Source organism: Hippocampus bargibanti, linkage group LG09, assembly GCF_051943395.1.
Source record: "Hippocampus bargibanti isolate YZ-2025 linkage group LG09, ASM5194339v1, whole genome shotgun sequence".
Lineage (NCBI taxonomy): Eukaryota > Metazoa > Chordata > Actinopteri > Syngnathiformes > Syngnathidae > Hippocampus > Hippocampus bargibanti.
The window spans coordinates 15,976,476-15,999,195 of NC_142742.1; the positions used below are offsets into that span (position 1 = coordinate 15,976,476).

General features: G+C 40.0%; 1 protein-coding gene across 5 annotated transcripts; it reads left to right on the plus strand.

Moving 5' to 3' along the window:
* Positions 1 to 118: 118 nt before the first annotated feature.
* Positions 119 to 21,322, plus strand: srrm1 (serine/arginine repetitive matrix 1). Of its 5 annotated transcripts, none has more exons than XM_089004197.1 (16): positions 119 to 236; positions 1,720 to 1,809; positions 6,362 to 6,484; positions 9,703 to 9,873; positions 10,071 to 10,159; positions 10,252 to 10,518; positions 10,658 to 10,840; positions 10,923 to 11,042; positions 11,158 to 11,366; positions 13,598 to 13,684; positions 13,742 to 13,877; positions 16,131 to 16,217; positions 16,779 to 17,237; positions 18,179 to 18,362; positions 18,966 to 19,212; positions 19,316 to 21,322. In XM_089004197.1, exons 1-15 carry the CDS (start codon positions 216 to 218, stop codon positions 19,161 to 19,163), a joined length of 2,424 nt encoding a protein of 807 aa, XP_088860323.1. In that variant the 5' UTR covers positions 119 to 215; the 3' UTR covers positions 19,164 to 19,212; positions 19,316 to 21,322. The 5 variants fall into 5 exon arrangements, with proteins under 5 accessions (XP_088860323.1, XP_088860322.1, XP_088860324.1 ...); XM_089004196.1 differs by having other exon boundaries at positions 18,966 to 19,139; XM_089004198.1 differs by having other exon boundaries at positions 18,966 to 19,110.
* Positions 21,323 to 22,720: the final 1,398 nt, after the last annotated feature.

The window sequence follows — 22,720 nt, forward strand, 5'->3', positions numbered from 1 at the left end:
ACAAAGTGCATGCGTGTGTTCGGTGCGTCAAATACACGACACACGTTTTGTTTATGTCAGGGAATTAAAGGGGAAATTCGGACGAATGGATGTGTTTTTCGGCAGGCTGCTTCAGTCAGTGTAATTCGTGTTGCATCCTGCAGGATCGCAATCTTCACGAGGCTGGTGTCACACGTCTTCACTCAGTGGTTTTCTAACATCTACTTTCTTCAACCATGGACGCGGGATTCTTCCGCGTAAGTTTCTGACAAACGTAGTCATTGTAAAACCGATTTATATGTTTCGGTCATGATCTGTTGTTAACGTTGTTAATTTGACGTTTACCTATTGGGCCTATCGCTCTTGAGTTACCTTGTATTTTTGGGCACCGACTATCAACTGGTGCGTGGCAACAACGTATTTTGCTCGATATTTGGTTAAACTCTTCCAACAAATACTCTCGTGTGTTAGAAAACGAAAGATAAACTTGTACAGTGGTGTTGCGCGAGTTCTAATTGCGTTTCGAGTTACATTCACGTGAAAATGACACGAACTTTGCTAGCCGGTTACATGAAAGCCGCTAGCCTTTGCTAAGTAAGATGGCGCCCGGGTGGCCGATCGTTTCCGTCTCCTTTAGCGCGTTGCCGCAGCACCGAAATGTCCGAGAATATACGCGTAGAGTGAATGTCTCCTGCAAAATCAAACCATTGACACATTCATTCCGGCCTCTGTGCAGCGCAATGCTTGATATCGGCTGCTTTTTCTTCAATTTCCAGATTAAGAGCAATAATCAGTCAATTGAGCTAATGCTAGCTCATTGCTATCGATTTCATATTTTTAATCCTATGAAATGAACCCGATAAAGACAACCAGACTTTCCCCTCATCTTTTAATTTGTAACCTGGGTGTGCGAATAGTCCTTTATTTCTCTGAATTTCGGATACTTTTTTTCAACCCGATCCCAATAAGTGACACTTCATTAAATTGGCCTTGCATATGGTGGTACCAGAGGGGGGGAAATCGTACTCTCTTCCAAGAATACCCTTACCTTGTGGCGGCCACTAAAACCATGTATCTCAGCCAGCAAGGGCGTGGTTATAATATATTTTACTGCATTTTCCCATGTTCAAGTTAGATCCACTTGTTAGGAGTTGGAATAAAGACGTACTCCAGTAAATCGTGTGTTCTCCTTCCTCAACTGCTACAACCTTAAAAATCATTTGACTCAAGCAAAAGTTGAAAGTAGTTCTTGAAATAATTATTCAGTACGTACATTCATCAGCCAATTTTAAAACTAAAGTTCGGTGTAATTTGTTATTTTTCTGATAGAATAAAACTGACAAAAGTAAAAATGTGACAATGTCTTTTCAGATGTTGTTCAAAATGGTGACTTCAAAATTGATTAAAGTACACATAAATGAACCCTTTCCACAGATTATTTAGCTTGACGTAGCTGCTGTTTTTCAACTTCTGTAAAGTAAAAAGATTTAATGTGAGCACTTGGATGTTGTGCCTCAACTTACTGTGTGTGCCATTATTCCTTGTTTTTTTCTGTCCCTTCTGTCTTCCAACAGACAATAAAAATGTCAGATTGTAAATGTAGCTTCTTTGTTGTTGAATTGTCTCAAGAGTACATTTAGTGCATTACTACATCTCGTAATCTTCATGTTAAAAGATTACAAGATTCCATCACTACCCTCCTTGTTGTGACATTGTGTACTTCGTCTGATTTGTTTACAGGGCACGAGTGCGGAGCAAGACAACCGATTTAGTAACAAACACAAGAAACTGTTAAAGCAGCTGAAATTTGCAGAATGTCTCGACAAGAAGGTATAAACCATTTACCTGTTTGTCTTAGTTTTGTTGGAGTCATTGATATTTCAACACATGCGTTCTCAAGGATTAATTTGATGTATTCAGAATCAGAAAACCTTTATTCGTCCCACAATGGGGAAATTTATTAAACAGGGTTCATGACTCAAGATTTGTAACATATTTTTGGTGCACTCATGTACTAACATGAATGCAAACAGAGATGAGTTTGCAGAAGAGCCAATTCTACTTGACCACCCCCAGTGACGATTGGAAAAACAAGGCGATTTGAGATAATACCTACTCAAGTGAAATGGCATAAGGTGACATATTGTGTTCTCCTCTGTCAAGAAAGGGGGCAGGTGGAAAGATATTGTGCTGAAAATGTCCAAAGTAGTAGTAATAATAATAATAATCCATTTCATCTATATGCACCTTTCAAAACTCAAGGACGCTTTACAGTCACAGGATAATTTTTTTTTGCGGGTGAGCAGTGTCAGCAACACGGGCCAGCGTTTACTTAACCCGGAAGCGCACGCACACATGCCCGCATGCCCACACACACAAAAATAGACTGTAAAGTGACCTTAAGAGTTTTGAAAGGCGCTTATACATGGAATGTATTATTACAAAACTACAGTGCCAGAAAAATTTACACCGGAGATTTTTCCTTCCATGGTCCAAGTATTTTGTAGCGTTGTCTCAGTTACAACTCTACACATTGTTCCTATGGAGCCTTAAAACACAAAGTCATTGAATCAATTACTCTAAAAACAAGTCAGAAATTGTCCTTTGCTCTCAAAAGTTTAAATGCTCACACATAAGTAGGATTTTTTTAGTTGTATTTTTAAATTGTGTATATCATTTAGAATCTTTCTGCAAATAATTTACAGAACCATCACACAGTCACAAAATCTAATCAATACAGAGAACGAATCAATAAAACTGATGTAATTTTAGTCGACTTTAGGAAGCGAACATTAGGCAGAGATGCAATACTGAGACTTGGCTGCACCTGAAAACACTCTCCATAAGGTTTATGCACAAACTTGGTGCCAAGGGGCCAGCTACTATGGTAGAGTCAAACACTTGAAGTTGAAAATAATTCAACTTAACTGCCTACAATGTGGAGAAATCTGACATTGGTTGTACAGAGAATGAATGGCTCCTATTGGGGGTTCTGTCCCATAAACTCACCAAGACACAGTAAACGCCTTCTCCTCGTCCACAAAATACATATAGACCGATTGAGCTAACTATCGGGCGCCCTTGATGACCCTGCCACAGTTGTACAGCAGCTATTATACCACCAGGATGAAAACCACAATGCTCCTCCTGAATCTGAGTTTTGACTTCCCATCGGAGCCTCCTCTTCACCGCCTCTTGATGTACCTTATCAGGGAGGCTCATAAGTGTTTTCCCCTTGGAGTTGGAATCGCCACAAGAGCCCAATGCGCACCCGACTGTATCTTGTCGGACCCACTGCCTCACACCCCAGCTCATGGTCTTTCCCTGCTAGAGAGGTGACATTCCATGTCCCTACAGCTCACAGCTCTCTGCATTCGTGAATTGGACCGCCTTTGGCCATGGCCCAGCTCACTGCATCCGACCTATTTGGGCTCCTCACGCAATAGATGAGGGGCCCAAAAGGGATGCGAAGTGAAATTCATGGTGCCTGCTCATTCCCCCTGCGTGCAGCCTGGCCACGAATGACTCTCTTTTGACCCCAACCTCAAGGTCTGGCTCCAAATGAGGGCCTCACTGAGCCATGCTCAGGCTGTGGAAAACATGGTCCAATAACTTAAAAGCCAAACATGCCAACTACTACGGTTTTGCCGTAATGAGTACGGTTTTCATGATCCCATTCCGGGTTACGGTTTATTAATGAAGATTATGGTTTCCAATAATAATAATCCGATTTTTGACTTATTGTAGTCAAAAATCGTCCAAATACTAAATACACAACGTTCATTCAAAACACGAGATCACTATATAGCATCAAAATTTAGAACAGGCAATCGGCACAGTGCCAGCTGTTAGCTTCCTTTAGATGAAATGTCCATGCACGTGAGTCTTTCCTGGAATTGAGAGTCAAGAGGTAGCATCGTTTTTATCATTGTCTTATAATGGCATCTGGTGGATAAAAATCCAAAAGTGAAATCTGAAAGAAAACTACAGTCGTTTTTGCGAGGAATACAGTGAGACCTCAATTTACGAACTTAATTGGTTCCCAGACAGAGTGTGTAAGGCGAAAAGTGTGTATCTAAAAAAAAATATTCCCATAGGAAACCATTAAAATGGGAATAATCTGTAACCGGGTTTCCATAAAATATACTTTTCAACTAAATAAGCCTTAAAACTACACACAACATACATTATTCTATGTATAATAAATGTGCTATTGTATTGTAATGAAAGAAATACACTGCATTGTATCATAAAGTCACTTTATTTACATTTGTGATGGTCATTTATGGCTTGATGGAATGGCGTTGGAGTTCGAAGGTCAAAGGGAATTGCTGTTTGGAAAGAGCCGCATTACATGAGGACTGTAATTAAAGAAATAAACTGTGCTGTAAAATAAAGTTTTATTTACCTTTTTGATGGTCGTTGATGGCTTATGGAAGGAGAGTCACCTTCCATAAGGACTCTTGGTAACTTAACCTCTAGTGCTGTTCGGTCGTGTGCTTGCGCCGAAGATCACTCCGCCAGCCGTGGTGGGTGTGTGTTATGAAAATAGTGCTTATTAAAGTTTAATTTTCATAAATTTGACGTTTGCAAGACGAAAAGTTTGTAAGATAAGGTGTTTGTAAGTTGAGGTTTCACTGTACTCCCAAGCATTTCCAGGAGTTATACTTCGATCAAGAAAAGGTGAAAATTATGCACGTTTGTAATTTGAGTTTCTTGATAGCTATTTTTGTCAACCCATAGGAATGTCGATTAGATGTGTATATTTGAAGTTACTAACAATGTCTTAAAAGACAACCGACGCCTTTGGACAACTTGTGTCCATAATTTCTGAAATCACTTCAAATGACTTCTACTGAGCGTATATACAAAGATTCCACCGCATATAGCTATATTTTACGTTTTAAGACCCGCGCTGAATATTCCGGAAGTCTTGTTTTTGAGTTGGTGATGAGTTCTCACGTCACGCTACCGAAGGAACGCCCCTGACCGAGAAAGGACTCACTGTAACAGTCCTTTAATCACGTCAATGCATTTTGCGGTACTTTGTTTGTTCTGAAAACATTGTGTTGATGGCGAAATTAGAATGAAAACACATAAATAATGCGATGGTGAATCCTTGTGTGTTGTGACAAAAATTTTGAGCCAATTTCCACACGGAGCTTTGTCGCCATCTTCTGACTTTTTTGGGTGCAACATTTCCCCCCCAGTTGCCTCAAAATGACACGGAATAAATTATTTAATCGATTGCAAACATGTATACTTTCCTCTTCAGAACTATTTGAATCATATTCATAACTGGATGAGTAACAAGAAAGCATGTTCTCCGAATCTGAAGCCATTCAGACACCACGTGACGTGACACCACGAACAAGGGGGCGGGACCTTCTGAAACTGGCCACTTCCGGTTTCATTTTTTTGCAGTTTCAGCACACTTTAAGTCATTTTTATTGGTGTTTTGCATTTGACTAAAAATATCATATCGTGTGTTTTGGGTATTTTAGATGCTATAAAACCTTTTTCTGATGTCAGTTAGGAAACAAAGTGATGTTGGTTGACCTTGAAAATTCATTGTACTTTTCAAACAAGATTGATTATTAAATGTTGGGTTGATTGTAAAATAATTCTGTTGTTTTCTTAAAATAGGAGCAAACATAATATTTTCATGGTTGACAAGTTGAAATATAGGTATATTTTCACAAGTATATCTTTGGCATTGATCAACATTTGTATGATGTTTTTAGCCTCATTTTAAGTAGCTGTAATGTTAAAAATCATTTGCCTTTGACACACCCCCCCCCCCCCCCCCGAACCCAAACGCGTTGTCCCCTCCCCTCCCCCCTGAACTCAAACGCTTTGCCCCCCTGCCCCTTGTACGACTATATATATATAAAGAGTAACACGAGTCATATAATAAACACAGTACCTATTGCACTTGTTCTTTGGATTTTGCATGTCACTTTAAATAAATATATATACATATGACTAACCGGGCCCTGCGGCCCCTGGACCTCGGCATATTGCTAAGCTTTTCTGGTTTCAAAAGTTGCCACGTATGATAACCATCATATGGTGACTGGGCTATATTTTGTTGGGTCTCTCACCTCGGACCTCTTTTCTATGGGTGAGCCTGCCAAGGGTATAAACTCCAAAGACAATTTACCACCAAGGATCATTGGGACACCCCTCCGCCATGATAAGTGATGGCTCACAGATGGGGCAGGGTAATACCATGGGAAAAAATGTGGTGGGGTAAAAATAAAAGCTGTTTCCAAGCTTGCTTGATAACAAGTTAAGCAAATGCCAGATGGGGTCAGGGGAACATCCAAAAAAGGCACAATTTGTTTTGAATGATGGCATTGTTTGACTTTGCTTCTTTTAGGTGGATATGACCAAAGTAAACCTCGAAGTCATAAAGCCGTGGATTACTCAACGGGTGACAGAGATTTTGGGGTTCGAGGATGATGTCGTCATAGAGTTCATATTTAACCAGCTTGATGATAAGGTAATGCTTTTTATTTTGGTTCTTTCTTTTGACACAACTGTATACTTGAGGGAAGTGGTTTCTCATTAAAGAAGGGAAATTGTCACATTGTGCTCATCTTAGACTAATTGAGTGGTTAAATTAGCAATTGGTGTGATTATAACAATGTTTTGCTGTTATGTTACAAAGTGACTTCATTCAGTATACTTCTAATTATGATGTGATTTATGATTTAAAAGGCCTGAACCAATATGGATGTTATACCTTGCATCAGAAGTATAGCACCAACACCTAATTATCTCTCTCCTGAGCCCAAAGTCACTGAGCCCAACTCTCCCTTCATGATGCAGTGTGTGTTTTGAGGTGAGTTATATACAGGGATCATTATTATGCCAGTGATCGACACACCTGAAAAATGCCATAATTATATCCTCCGTAGGATTATTCAGCTCATTAACACTTCCAGATCCCTTAAAAAAGTTAAAGTTGTCGCCTTGAGGGAAGGTAACAGATAACACGTTTTTACAAGTCACATTGTATCCTAATTTAGCTCGAAGGGTGAATGATTTCAACTGCCTTCCAATTGAGTAGCAAGTGTATCTGCCCAGTTTGTGATACCGATGGGTGTGATTGGTCACTTTATGTATTATATACCCAACCCAGTAGGTATTGTATGCGGATCTTTTTCTTCCTGCACTTCAGACCGATGAATTCATAACAAGAATGAATCATTGGAATTAGTCACTCAGAATAATTTAATGCACACACAAACTGCATGTTTCTCTTCCTATATATTTAAACATTCTACATTTTGTAGTTGGAAATAAGGACTTTTGGCAAGGTATTTATTCATTCTTTCAGTCACATTTTCTGGCCACTAGAGGTGAGAAGCGGCGTAACAGTCTTTTCATTTTGTTCAAGGTCTATTGTCAGCATTCTATTTAATATGTTCATTGATAGTCCCCCCAGGAATTCTGCACAGAAAGTCTTGAGTCCATGGAGAACAATCCCGATTCAACAGAGAGCAAGTCTTGAATCTGTTGCTTAAAAAAAACGGTTTCAATGGGCATGAAAAAAAATACAAAACTAACCCACTTATAAAAGAAATGAATGTACAAATGATACAATTATCTACTAAACCACAACACAATGGAACGTTGTGGTTATAAATTAATAATCAGTTTTGTCTTTCTCCTTCTCCAGATTAATTCAAATTCATAAACATTTTATCTTCACCTGGATATTATGAAAATCCTGCAATACGGTATGATAGTAAATGTAATTCAGCCAGACAGACCGGCCCTTTATAATAAAATGCGGCACTGCTGTGATGCCATCTTTATGACACATCTGCATTGGGTTATGTCATCTTTACTGGACGTCTTTATGGAATGAAGAGTAATTAAAGCAGTACCTCGTTTCCACATTATAATTCCTCACTCCTCTATTGATGCAAGATGATAGAAAGTTAGCCCCTACACTGGGGGTGCTTAGCCTTTATTGACAGAAGAGTTTCTTTTCAAGCCGACAAGCTCATGCAGCCATACACGTGATTGTGTGCACACATATATACACAAGTACACACGTGCATGCCACATTGACCAATAGCCATCACAGACGCAAACAGGAATAAACCAATATTAAACAGATTCTTTACTTACAGACAGTAAGGAATAAACCAGATTCGAGACAGACACATCTCTTGAGTTTTATGAAAAGGAAACTACAGCTTACCCTAGTGGCAGACCGGAGAGAGGTAGATACAGACACACTATTGTACTGTATCATACAGTTATAAAGCCGCCTCGGATGTACAGATTCTCATTCTTTGCTAATGTCATTGGTGTCATGTCGACAACACAAACATAAATCAACGGTCAGATGTCAGTCAAACTTGTTCAATAAAGCAGCAACACAGTGATTCTCAAAGGCTCTGAATGCAAACTATAATTGCAGTCTGCTGACAGTAAACAACTTTCTGTGATGCAGGTCTTATATAATATCACATTCACACCCACCCCCCAAAAAATATATCATTAATTTGTTTTCTTTTCTCTCCACATCCATCGCATTCAACTTGGGACTGGTCCATGGACGACCGTTCAACAGCACTCGGGTGGTGGGCACATGTTGGTTCATATTTACTTCCGTAAACACCGTGTTTCTTCTTTGTGTGCAGGCGTGTCACTTGAGGGATGTGTTCAATTAAGGTAGAGAGCACATTTTTTTGTAATGTGAACAGAAACCTAAAAAGAGCAGATTTAATAAAAAAAAGAATTTTACATCACACCCTGCAGTGCAAACATAGGCTGCCTATCTGACCGGACCGTCTAGTTGACTTGAACCTTATATCAGCAGTCTTTTACGTCCATGGTGAGCTTTCAAATCTGTGGCAAATTCTGCAATTATGGAATTGTGGATTCCTGTGGGGAGTAAATTAAGATACAGTTAAGCACTTATTCATGTCTAGCTCTGCTCCTGTAGCTCTTCCTAATTTTGCAAAGTTAAATTGTATTACAAATAGACCATGGTAAGACAGATTCATTATATTTTATATTGTTGAATAACACCGTTTTGTGTTGCTCTGTACTCATTATTGCTTGTTCGTCTCTTGCAATTTAGATAAATGATATAACATTAAGCTCAAGGTGGTTGAGTCTCAAGCAGTAGTGAGGCGGAAGCAAGCCAAGGGAGCTCCATGCCCACTGATCCCACGGGACTCACTGAAGACGCCGGAACTGTACTTAAAAGTGTTGGGTTTTAATGCACTCTATTGTGGCTGTATGTTGAAATTTTGAAGTTGTATACTGTGGGGAGTTTGTACAATGGGATGGGAAAGGACACACAATTTTAATGAATACCACTTAAATATAAAGAGAAAATGAGACAATTTCTATTGTATAGAAGTTGTCGATATGTGAATGTAGAGGAGCAACAATCTGAATGACAGCAATATTGCATGCAAATTTTGATCAGCTAGATTTCTCCCCTCCATTCTCAGTTTTCAATTGGAGTTCAAATGGAACTTATTGCCAGAGTCCGGTAGTGGACTTTTTTTTAATTGAGTAGGAAGCAATTCTTTTTACAGTTACAAAGCAATCACAGGTTTATTCTTGAGAAATGAAAGGTAGGCACTCCAAATTGAGAGCTCCTACCACATAATTGTGTTTGTGTTCCATTGTCTCAATAGCGTTATTTTTCTCTCTTTTTCTCTCTCCCTTGCTTCGTGTGTTTTGCAGCACCCGGATAGCAAGATGATGCAGATTAACTTGACGGGGTTCCTGAATGGCAAAAATGCCAGAGAGTTTATGAGGGACCTCTGGCCCCTTTTGCTGAGTGCCCAGGAGAACATTGCTGGCATCCCAACTGCATTTTTGGAGCAGAAGAAAGAAGAAATAAAGCAGAGACAGGTGAGTTGTCGACACCTTTTGGTCCAAAACAAATGTGACAAATGTCTTGATGCGCTTTTTGAAATATAATCTAGTCTGATTTGTTTTGTATGTTATCTCGAAATTGCAAAGAGTGACGTCACATTTTTGACCGCACAAATACAACTTAACAAATGCTCAATTGTTAGCGGTGTCAATAGTATTGTCACCTCATACAGATTGAACAAGAGAAGCTTGCTTCTCTGAAGAAGTTGGAGGAGGAGAAAAAGGATTCAAGAGAGAGGGCTCAGTCAAAGAGCCCGAGAAGGTAATGCAGTTTCTGTTATTCAAAGGCAGATGAATGTAGCCTAGTTTTGTTTTTAACCAGCTCAGCTCATTGTTAATCTTTCCTATCTTTAGGCGTAAGACGAGGTCTCCATCACCAAGGCGCAGGTCTCCATCACCAAGGCGCAGGTCTCCATCACCACGGCGCAGGTCTCCATTGAGGCGGGAAAGGAAACATAGCCCTTCACGCTCCCCAAGACGTAAAGCCACTTTAGCTGGTGGGACCTCACCTCCTCCACCCTTGATGCAGCTTGCCACAAAACCTGTGGAGCAGCCAATGGAACCTGACACAGCAGGAAGAGCCATGCCAGAACCAGTAATTCAAGAAGTGTCTTCTACCAGGTATGTGTTGAAACTTTGATTGTCTCAATGGATAGATGTGTAGTTCTTAATCACCACAGTGAATTTATGCTATTGACATTGTATTTCTACACTAGTCATAAACAAGTGATCAAAACAAAACATACTTTTTTTTCTCCAGCGAAACTGTTGTAGAGATGCCGAAAGCAGACTTGATTACTGAAGACAAGGAGCCCCCACTTGAAAAGAATAAGAATGAGGAAAGGCCAAAGTCCAAGGAAAGGGAGAGGGACAGTAGGAAGGAAAGACCTCAGCGCCGTTCCCGTTCTCATTCCCGCCACCGCAAACGCCGTTCTCGTTCAAGGTTATTTTCGGTTTAGCCAACATTTCGAATTGTCTTCAAAAGGTTTCATACTTAACCAAAGCTATCCCCAAACCCCTTTTAGGTCTTACTCTCCACGTAGAAGACAGAGTCCCCGAAGGAGAATGTCTCCGCGTCGAAGAAGCCCACCCAGACGGGGTCCTCCCAGCTCCAGAAACCGACATAGGCGTTCTCCTGTCCGCAGGTTTGTCTTTGCCAATGCTTTCTAATGTTGTGAAATATATGACCCGAAAGTTATTGTGTTATATTCATGGGTGATGTCACTTGTGGTTCTAATTTGATTCATACATGACCCACAGGAGACGATCTCGTTCTGCTTCATCCTCTGGCAGCAGTTCCTCTCGCTCGCACTCGCACAAAAAAGTAATGAAAAGAATATCCAACACGCCGCCACGAAAACCGCCCCACTTTCCTGATGCCTCCATTAGCCCTCCTAGGAAAGACAGGCAATCACCATCTCCAAGTGTCAGAAGGGGCGGAGGGTCAGCGTCTCCTGTCAGATCATCTGGTAAGGTCTTCAAGCCTTCTTGCTTGCTTTAGTACTTGGTGCCGATAGGGGATATCTATGGTTGACAAGCAGTCTGTGACAGCTGTTGAACAATTCATTGTATTTTAATCACATGCAGTTAATGCAGTGGTTCTTAAACTGGGTTCGATTGAACCGTAGGGGTTTGGTGAGTCGGTCTCAGGTTCGGTGGATCCTCCACTGCAGAGCCCCCCCACCCCCAGTCTAGTCTGCAGTTAGTGGGCACAGTCATTGAAAGAAGGGTTCAGTGAACGAGCTTATGAAACTAGTGGGGTTCTGTGCCTCCAACAAGATTAAGAACCACTGAGTTAATGAAAGTAAACAAAGCTATCGTTAATTTAAATTATGGACTGAATCATTATAAAAACTCAACTCATGCTGTAAAAAAATGTAAATGCTGTATTATGTATTGCATGATAACTTGAATATAGTTACATCTTCTTTTCCTTTCGGCTTTTCCCATCAAGGGGTCGCCACAGCAAATCAGTGTCCTCCATCTTTAGAGGTTTGATCCACATGTTTGTTTTGGCCAAGCTTTTAATTAAAACAAATTAATCATGAAAAAAGGGAAAAGAAGTGTGGCTTGCTGAACCCTTATAAAGAATAAAAAATATCTGAGACAGTTTTCCCTTGCCAAGATGCTGGTCACTCAGACCTTCCTCTGGGATTGGGGCTCACCGGCCTTTTTTGGGGCAGCCAATTGGGGACATGTTGGCGGCAACCCACAAACTCACTGCAAGGGTTGCTGTTAAGTTAAAGGGGTCCCCTAACCTAATAGGTACAACCTAACCAAACGGAATATAGCTTCAGTGGCAGCTTCTGACAGGCTTTGAGGAAAATCTGGTCCACCATCCGACATCTCAGGAGGTGGAATGATTGTACCATTAACACTGCTTAGTGAGGATAGGGCACTGCTGACCTCTACTCGAGAGACTGAGTGAGTGGCAGAATATTTCAAATGCATCAATTCCACCAACACCTATACAATTAATTAATTGTGTTGTTGGGTGTCGTGTGGAATGGATACGGATTGTTTTTCAGAATTTTTGACCATGACATTCATCAAGGAGGAGACTGTGCTGAGCGGTTGCGCCTTTTCGGCAGCATGGAATATGCCAGTACTGTTTTTGAATGGGAGGAATGTCGGTGGCATTCGACTGCCATCGCTGGACAGCTCTGGGACCATTGTGCTTTTTTGCGCCTGTAATGGGCAGCATCTTCACAGCCTCGCTTTGTTCAACGGAAAGGTCGGTGCTGTTGGACAGTCTGCGGCTGGATGGATGCATGGCTTGAGGAGCCTGCGATAAGAAGAAAGGAGCGTCAGCGCAGAGCGCCGATACGTATGTGGAACTGTTGCGGCTTGGAATTGAAGCAGATTTATGTGGGACAGGAGATGTGAGACAATCTCTTTTCGTCAATGGATGCTACAGCTGCGTGTTTGCTTTCAACATTTAGCTTGTAGTCGACATGCACGTTCCACCATGATGTCCCTGATCACTGGTGGAAAGACGCTTTGATCCTCTCTTTCATCTAGAACTGCTTCATATCATCACAAAGAGGGTACTGCAAGTCCTGAAGAATTAATGACTCTGTCTTTTTGTTTTGTAATATTGTCTTTGTGCTGTCACATTACTTGTTATTTAGTTTTTTTTTTTTGTTCTTTTGACTTCAATACTGTGCCGCGAGAGTGGCTGCCTTTCCACCAGCATGTATTTTGTTTTTCTACTTTCATTCCTTTCATCACTTTGCTGCTGTGAAATGTAAATTTCTCCACTGTGAGACTAATAAAGGCAAATCAAATCAAAATCAAATCAATTTGCATTGCTGGCTGGAAGTCAGATTGGTTTCCTGTGAGGGTTGGACTCCGCCAACCCAGAAACCTGACCCACTGATAGGTGGTCGTGGATGGGTGGGTGGCCTGGACAATAAATCACATTTTTGGGGAAGACTTGCTTTCTCAAAAAATAGGGACCCAAAACAGCTGAACCCAGACTAAAAGGAGAAACTTTTCTGTGGATTTGAAGCTTTCAGAAACAACTGTAACTCGTTCGTCACCAACACAATTCGGGAAATGGGGAATTTTGGGTGCAAATCTGTTCAAAACAAATTAAAATTGAATGTCAGTTTACATTGTTGAAATCAGTTTCCTGAAAGAAGTTACTTTGTTATGGATATTTATAACTGATGGGACACTTCATCATCTTGTGTTGCAGAGGAGGATAAAAATGAGAAAGGTGCAACCGCAGATTCTGTGCAGCAGAGACGGCAATATCGTAGACAGAATCAGGAGTCATCTTCAGGTATGAAGAATTTTACTCATACAGCCCTACTTTGCTATAACAGTTTTTTTTATTTAGATTCAGGATCTTCCTCTTCTGATGAGGAAGCATCCAAGAGACCAAAGGGAGGACCTGGTGCTAGGAATGGTGATGTGAAGAGGCGGCGTAGCCACACCCCTTCTCCAAAGAGGCGGCAGAGAGAAGCCTCTCCTAGGCAAGACACATAAATGTACCGTATTTTCCTCACTCAAAGGTGCACTGTATTATGAAGCCCACCTTCAATGAATGGCCTATTTTGCAATTATTTTTTTCATATGTATTGGACAATGCATTATAAAATGCAATCTACAATGCATCCACTAGTTGGAGCAAGACTCAAGGAAATGCTAACAGAACATGATTTAATAATAATCATGAATAATCTTCTTTTCCGTTCGGCTTTTCGCGTCAAGGGGTCGCCACAGCAAATCAGTGTCCTCTATCTTTAGAGGTTTGATGCGCATGTTTGTTTTGGCCAAGCTTTTACGTCGGATGCCCTTTCTGACACAACCCTCTGTATTTATCTGGGCTTGGGACCGGCACAAGAGGACATGTGTCCCTTTGTGGCTACAGAACAAGCAACATTACACACGTGTGTGTGCCGATTAAAAAATCGCAATCAGCACAGCAACATTCAAAAAAGCAATAACTATACTCACCATTTGATGACAATGCATTTAATTTATAAGCGCCTTTCAAAACTCAAGGACACTTTACAATCACAGGATAAGTTTAGATTGCAACGGTCAGATGTCAGTCAAACTTGTTCAATAAAGCAGCAACACAGTTCTCTTAAAGGACAACCGACACTTTATTTTTATTTCCTAACTGACACCAGAAAAACCTTTTATAGCATCTAAAATACCCAAAACACGCAGGCTGATATTGATATCAAATGCAAAACGGCAATAAAAATGACTTAAGTGTGCTAAAACTGCAACAAATTGAGCTGCGAATTGGGGATTTTCAGAAAGTCCCGCCCCCAGTTCGTGACGTCACGCCAAGACGTCTTGCCTTGCTCGAGAATCAAAACAATGGCTACAGATTCGGAGAAGATGCTTTCTTGTGACTCATCCAGTTATGAATATGATTATAATAGTTCTGAAGAGGAAAGCATAAATGTTTGCAATTGATTAAAGGAGTCCTCCCATATCAATTCGAGCAATTTTTACAAATTACGGACACAACTTGTCCGGAGGCGTCGGTTGTCCTTTAAACATCAGCAAATTATATCATAGACTCGTTAACGTTGAACTCTCTTGCTGCTGCTCTATTTCCGTGGTCAACTGTGAAACCGATTGCCTTTAGTTTGAACTCTTGAGTTATAAGCATGCTCTAGCAAGGAGCCATTTTGGAGTTGACATGTTACTGTCTTGACCATGCACAAGGTGCATCGGGTTTTAAAGGACAACCTACACCATTTTTTGTTTCCTAACTGACATCAGAAAAACGTTTTATAACATCTAAAATACCCAAAACACGCAGAATGATATTTTTAATGAAATACAAAACACCAATAAAAATGACTTAAAGTGTGCTGAAACTGCAAAAAAATTGAAACCGGAAGTGGCCAGTTTCAGAAGGTCCCGCCCCCTTGTTCGTGGTGTCACGCCAAGATGTCTTGCCTTGCTCGAGAATCAAAACAATGGCTTCAGATTCGGAGAACATGCTTTCTTGTTACTCATCCAGTTATGAATATGATTCAAATAGTTCTGAAGAGGAAAGCATACATGTTTGCAATCGATTAAAGAATTTATTCCGTGTCATTTTGAGGTGAGGCATCAGGGGTGGGAAATGTTGCATCCAAAAAAGGCAGGAAATGGCGACAAAGCTCCATGTGGAAATAGCCTCAAAAATTTTGTCAACACACAAGGATTCACCATCGCGTTATTTATGTTTTCCTTCTAATTTCGGCATCAACACGGATCAACACGAAGTTTTCAGACCAAACAAAGTACCAAGTATCAGACCAAACCAAGTACCGCAAAAACAACTACAGTAAAGTCTCGTTATATCGATATTCAAGGGAGTCCGAAAAAATATCGATATAACCGGGACTATCGATATATCCGACCCTGTTTGCATGTAATTTTCTCCGTGCGTGCATAGAAATAGTATCGATATAACCGGGACTATCGATATATCCGATATCGATATAACGAGACTTTAATGTAACTCAAAAACAAGACAGCAGGAGTCTTAAAACGTAAAATATAGCTATATGCGGTGGAATCTTTGTAAAATACGCTCAGTAAAAGTCATTTGAAGCGATTTTACAAATTATGGACACAACTTGTCCAGAGGCGTCTGTTGTCCTTTATGGAATGGAAGGTTTTTTGATGCACCTTTTAGTGCGGACAATATGTTGCGTGCGTGCGTGTGTTTCCTTTTTAGAAGGAAGTTGATTTGACTATTTGTTCACTTTCAGGAAAAGGCGTTCCCCATCTCCTGGTCCACGCAGACGCCGTTCCCCTTCTCCTGTAAAGCGTCGCAGGTCCCCTTCACCAAGACAAAGGTATTACTCTATTTATGATACATTGTAGGAATAGAACAGTTTGAAAACCATTTTAAACTGTTCAGTTTGACTCCATTGGTTTGATTTAGTTTATGTGTCTCCTGTTTGTTCATATTACTGTTATAGGAATTTCTTCAGGTTTGTTTTATTTTTTTTAGATCTTTTAGCCACAGGATGACAGATTTGAGAACACACTGCTAATTATGTAACTTCTATGCCTGATGTTCCAACCTGTTGTGGTGACCTGAATAGCCGAATAAATAAGATTCAGGGAATAAATGATGTTGCGCTGTCCAATATATGGTTAATACACTGATTTAAATGAAACAACTTGTGCCATGCTCCCAAAAAGAGAAAAACTGGAATGGAGAATGGCAGCCTAATGCTATGTCTCCACAATTATGTCCGAAGTGATTGTCTGTTGTAAACTACTTTAAGAAATTACCATCACATATTTATAGTTTATTTCAAAATAACTCACTAACTTCACTTTACAGGGTGTTAATGTTACCTGTACTTCTCTGTCTCTGTAAAGTTCTAAATGACTTTGTTGCTCTGCAGGTCTCCTTCTCCACCTCCCCGCAGAATCTCTCCATCCAACAGGCGTTATTCTCCTCTAATCCAGCGCCGCTACAGCCCCGTACCTGTTCAAAAGAGGAAATTATCGGTCTCTCCGGCTAGACGTGGTTCACCAGGGCACAAACGCCGTTCTTCAAGATCTCCAAAACGCAGAAGTTCTCCCACTCTACGGAGGCGCACACCACCCTCATCAACATCCCCTCCGAGACACCGAAGAAGTCCCAAATCCTCTTCTGTCCGGTTAAGGCGGGATGCACGATCCCCCACGTCAGCAGCAAATTGGCGCTCTCAGTCTCCTGCTAATCGCAGTCGCATTAACAGAGATTCCAGCAGTCCTTTGAGGCCTTTTGAATCCTCCAACCAGCGGAGACACTCTCCATTACAGAGTGAAAAACCTATCCGAAGAGTCTCCCGTACCCCAGAACCACGCAACATTCAGAGGTAAATGGGACACAGCTTGCACCTTTTTTGGTTCCGCAATAAAATTGGCTTGTGCAATATAGTATTTATAGACAGGTTTGTTGCAAGATAAATCTTTCTCTTGTCACGATCCTGAAAGCAGGTGTCAAACTGAAAATTGTCTTAGCAAAATATTTGATGTGCTTCCACTTGTCTGAGCATCAGTATTTGGATTCATAGTGCATTTTGGGAAAATGTAATCATAATCCAGTTATTTTAACCACCTAAAGGGCCTCACATTTTGTCTTGTACTGCCACCTGCTGTTGACGGAAATGGATGTCAAAGTGGCAACAGGCTTTGCTAGTGAACGTCATGGTTGAACTGTTTTCTGCTTTTGGGCACAGGACATTTGCAATGAGCTTAAATGGATCTGATGTCTGTTTCACTAAACACCAGGTGCTAGTACAGGACAAAATTAAACTCCCTGAGGTGGATAAAAGCAGCCGCATTACTTTTGCTTAATTCGTATTCCTTACCTCATATTAATCATAAAACCTAGTTTAAGATTAGTGGAGGCACATGAAACATTTCAAAGATGTTTTTCTTTGTTTACATATATCATGTATATTTTTTCCCCATGACAGAAAATATAACATGTGTAAACAAATATAATAGTTGTCAATTCTTGTTCTGTGGCCACAAGGGGGCACAAGCCAGTTTCTTATTGTGCCGGTCCCAAGCACGGATAAATACAGAGGTTTGTGTCAGGAAGGCCACCTGATGTAAAAGCTTGGCCAAAACAAACATGGACACTGATTCGCCCATGAAGTGAAAAGCCGAAAATAAAATAATTCTTCCTCTTATTACCCTAACAGAAAATATTTAATGAGAGTGTCAAATCTAAGTTTAACCTCAACTTGATTATGATTAACTTGTACAGGTTAACATTTATGATGTCATGTCAATGTTGTTGATCTTACAGACCTCTCAGCCCTCAGCCTTTGAGGAGGGTTTCTTCCAGATCTCGATCACTTTCTCCTCAAGCAGCTCCAGTGAAACAACTCGCCCCCCCACCGGCCTCTCCCTCACCATCTCGATCTGCTAGTGCTTCCCCCCCACCAGCCAAAAAGGCAAGCAGTGGCTCTGGTAGCCGATCACCTAGCAAGGTATTCAAACTCAAGTATTGAATATTTTCAAATCATAATTCATTAGTAAGGCTGCACAATATGAGAAAAATGTGTGATGTGGGTGTTGATTATCACAATATCAATATGATTGTGATAATCACGTATCTAAAGAAAGTATATTTTTATCTGAATAAATGTTTCAAAAATAAGAGGCTCAATCTATTAGCTAATTGTAAAAAATATATATTGGTCATATAATATTTGTATATTTAGTATTATATATTAATTTATAATATTAAATTAATATTTGTAGTTTTCTTAGGTCAATGTTAGTGCCCTTAGATATGGTGATTTACATATAAGATTGGATCTGATTGGTCAAAGTCAGATAAGCATGGCATTTCAAACTAATTTTATATTTTTGCAATCTATCAATTGTAGAATTGCCATTAGTACAATAATATTTTTTTGATATGTTGTTCAGTGTCAAGAGTTTTCAGGAAGTTGGTTTAAGTCTGTGCTGTTCTTAAATTCATTGCCTTTTTTCTGGTTCGGTTATCCTTGTTCTCACATTGACTGTTACAATTTCAGGTAATAGTTTTTTAAAACTTTATCAATGGCTTGTGATGTGTTGAATTTCAGAATTCAGATGTTGATGGCAGCGCCAAAAAGAAGAAAAAGAAGAAGGAAAAGAAGCATAAGAAGGACAAGAAACATAAGAAGCACAAGAAGCACAAGAAGGAGAAGAGTGGCCACACCGGAAGTGGAGAGACCCAACAGAACCAGGGTGGGGATGAAGATGGTGAATCAAGAAAGGTTATGTCTGTTTGTCATCTTTAGCAACGGAGGTTTTGTGGTGGCTTTTCAGTAAACGGCATAGAACATCAAAGTAGGAGATGGTTTTTTTTTTGTTTAGTTTTTTTTTTGTTTTTGACAGACTGTTTCGCTCCCTGGTTTTGTAATAATCATCTCAGGTGGTTGTTCCTTTCCAGGAATCGGAGAGTGAAGTGGAGGACATGTTGGATGATCTGGAGAAACACCTGAGAGAGAAGGCCCTACGCTCCATGAGGAAGGCCCAGGTGTCTCCCTCACAGATGTCCTAATTCTCAAGGAGCGCCTCTCCACCTCTCCACCATTTTCATGTTAACCTTGATGTTTGTGAAAAACTGATTCAACTTAGAATGTACAAACTGGTGATGTTGCGTTTTCTCTCTTTTTACAGATTTGGTACATTTTGAGGCTTTGCTTTTCAGTGTGGTTTGTCAGCCTACCAGTTGTAAAGTTTTTGTTCATTACTACTAAATTGATGAGCATGGGAACATGTTAATTGAGGGTTGATTTAAACACCCTCCTGCTCCCCACCCTTTTCCACAACCAAAAGTAGACTTGTGTTAAGTGATTGCATGTGCAGTGATGATGTGTGCATGTGGAGCGATGCCACTGCTGTTAATTAAATATTCAAAATCTTTAAAGTAGTGCACAATTTTCTTTACCAGTTGGCTATTGTGACTAATTCAGAGAGGATGCTTTAATTTGTCCAACTTTTTTTCGGGGGGGGCGAGATACTTGTACCAAGTTAATACGAGTGGGACCGCTTTGCTTTGTATTTAGTACCCCTTATTTGTCTTGTCAACCTTTCAGAATTAAACCATTTTGATAGAATATCAATGTTTCAGAAGTCTGTGAAATACAATTGTGATTTTGAGATGGATGTAGTCAAACAAGGAATAGGGTAATTTATCAAATTGATGAATATGAGCAACAAATTAATAATTACTGGCCCCAAAATGATTTTGAATAAAATGTATTACATCTTAGTAAACCTGTAATTGGTACAATATATTAGATCTTGGGTTGGTTTTAAAACCGGTATGCTATTCTCTATTTTAAATCTGATTGAATCTAAATTGAGATGCTTTTAGTAAATTACTATTATTACAGTATTTTGATTCTTTACAGCACAGGTAAAAGTCAAGGCCCAGGGGCCAAATCTGGTCTGCCACATCATTTTATTCGGCCAGAGAAGGCAAATCAAACCTGAAATTCCATGGTGCTTGCTAAAGTCAACCAAAATTTCAAATTGTCCCATGTAAACCACAATAACAATCATTATTTTTTACTTCAGATTTGAAAACTGGTTATTTCTCAATTTGTTGTGCACTATATGTAATATGTGGAGGGGATTAAACATTCTAACGGGCTTCACCAAATTCATAACGGCCCTTGAGAGGAAACTAACTACAATGGCCCGTGGCAAAAAAAATGACTTTGACACCCCTGCTTTACAGTTTTGTAATTATTTCAAAGGAAAATACAAAGTTCAGACAGGAATGCTTTTAGTGTCAAGACATCCTAAAAATTGAGATTTATTTGCTTTAAAAAACGTTTTCTTTATTGGACCTCGTTTTTCGCCGTGAATCAAATGCTCCCAACAATATTCACTGGAGGATTTGGGACATCTTGGAACTAATGGTTTTCTTGAGGGCCGGTTCGCACATCGTCCCAGCCGTCTTCGGGCACCCTGAATTGGTTGCCAGCCAATCACAAGGCACACAGAGACAAACAACCAGTCAGTCACACCTGTGGGTGATTTAGAATGTTCAATCAGCCTTCCATGCATATTTTTTGGGAATGTGGGAAAAAACCCACGCAGGCTCGGGGAGTACATGCAAACTCCACTCAGGGAGGCCGGACCGGGTCTTAAACTCGACCTCTACACTGTGAAGCCAGCGTGCTAACTACTCGACTGGGCCGCCCTAGATTTACTGTTATGTTTATTCACCCATTTGAGCCATTATTGTACTGCAAATGCATATAACTGAACATTACTTCAGTAACTAAAAACATCAGTTTTATTTGGCCACACCTGATAACGAGTTGACATTTTTATCACTGTGCATTAATCTACTACTTTCTTTCCTTTCATCTTCCTTTCATAACTGCTGCTGTGAAATGTAAATTTCTCCACAATGTTGCGAATAAAGGTATATCCAATCCAATCGTCTTTACTTTTTTTACATTCATGTGATGCCGCGCTGTCCACTCAGGTTTTTCTTTTGACATTTGTGTTCGTGCTGACTCAGGCCAAAGCTGATTGGCCCAGAGACGAGACTACTGAACAGCATTCAACCTACCAGAATGCTTATCCCTCCTGTTCTTGCATCACGTTAATTCGTTTTATGTACTGTAACTGTACGTATTTTCATTCGTACTTAAAGCCGAAAGGAAACGAAGATCGATGAAAAGGTTTCTTCAGCTGTCATCTGTACTTCTTTGAAGGTGTCGGACATCTAGCTTCTCATCCAAGAAACTTCGTCAGCAAAGTTTGCTGAAGAAACCTTTTCATCGATGGACCACTCCTGTACGACTGAGAGTTTAAATGCCCCGTGCCTTCAAAATCATCCAGTGAGCTCAAAAAGAGGAACATGATGACAGTGAGTGAAAAAGTAAAATTACTTCAATTGAGGGAGGGCAAAATTTATGCTGCTGTTGCACGCCACTACAACGTCAATGAATCTACAGCGCATTACATCAAGAAAGATCAGTAGCGTACCTGTAAATATTATACCTGTAATATTATACAATACTCTATATAATGTTTGTTGATACTGGACTGTTTATTTTATTGCATTAGAGTTTTGAACTGTACTACAAACATTTACTGTGCTTTTTTGAAGCATTTCCACTAAATTTGGCCTTATAAATATTTTTTTTTGTAGCTAGCTAGTTTTTTTTTATTTATTTCAGTTATTCCGGGTTGAGTGAATGCTGGTGCATGTGGCTGCCGCTGCTCATCCACACAAAAACTGATCCGGTGACTGTAAAGTGACCTTGAGAGTTTTGAAAGGCGCTTACAAATGAAATGTATTACAGTAAAGTCTCGTTAGATCGATATTCAAGAGAGTCCGAAAAAATATTGATATAACCGGGACTATCGATATATCCGACCTTGTTTGCATGTAATTTTTTCCGTGCGTGCATAGAAATAGTATCGATATAACCGGGACTATCGATATATCCGATATCGATAGAACGAGACTTTACTGTATTAAACTGACATTTTGTAATTTAGCGTAAAATCTTGTTAAAGATTGCATATTCTTGGTGGACTTAATAAAACTTTGTGGACAAATGATATTAAATTTCCTTTTATTTTTAAGTGTTTGCAGTATCACGTATAGTGACAAGTTCTAATTGCTGATGCAGATTTATTGATGTGTAATTGCTCCGGAAAATAGCCTGTGTTGTAGACCGCTCACGGACCGCCACTGATATACAGTAAAGTCTCGTTATATCGATATCGGATATATCGATAGTCCCGGTTATATCGATACTATTTCTATGCACGCACGAAGAAAATTACATGCAAACAGGGTCGGATATATCGATAGTCCCGG

Excerpts from the sequence above, each read along its gene's own strand:
- srrm1 (XM_089004196.1), top strand. The coding sequence starts at position 216 with ATGGACGCGGGATTCTTCCGC. Across the intron at positions 1,810-6,361 it reads CAGAATGTCTCGACAAGAAG|GTGGATATGACCAAAGTAAA; the intron begins GTATAAACCATT and ends TGCTTCTTTTAG. Across the intron at positions 9,874-10,070 it reads AAGAAATAAAGCAGAGACAG|ATTGAACAAGAGAAGCTTGC; the intron begins GTGAGTTGTCGA and ends CACCTCATACAG.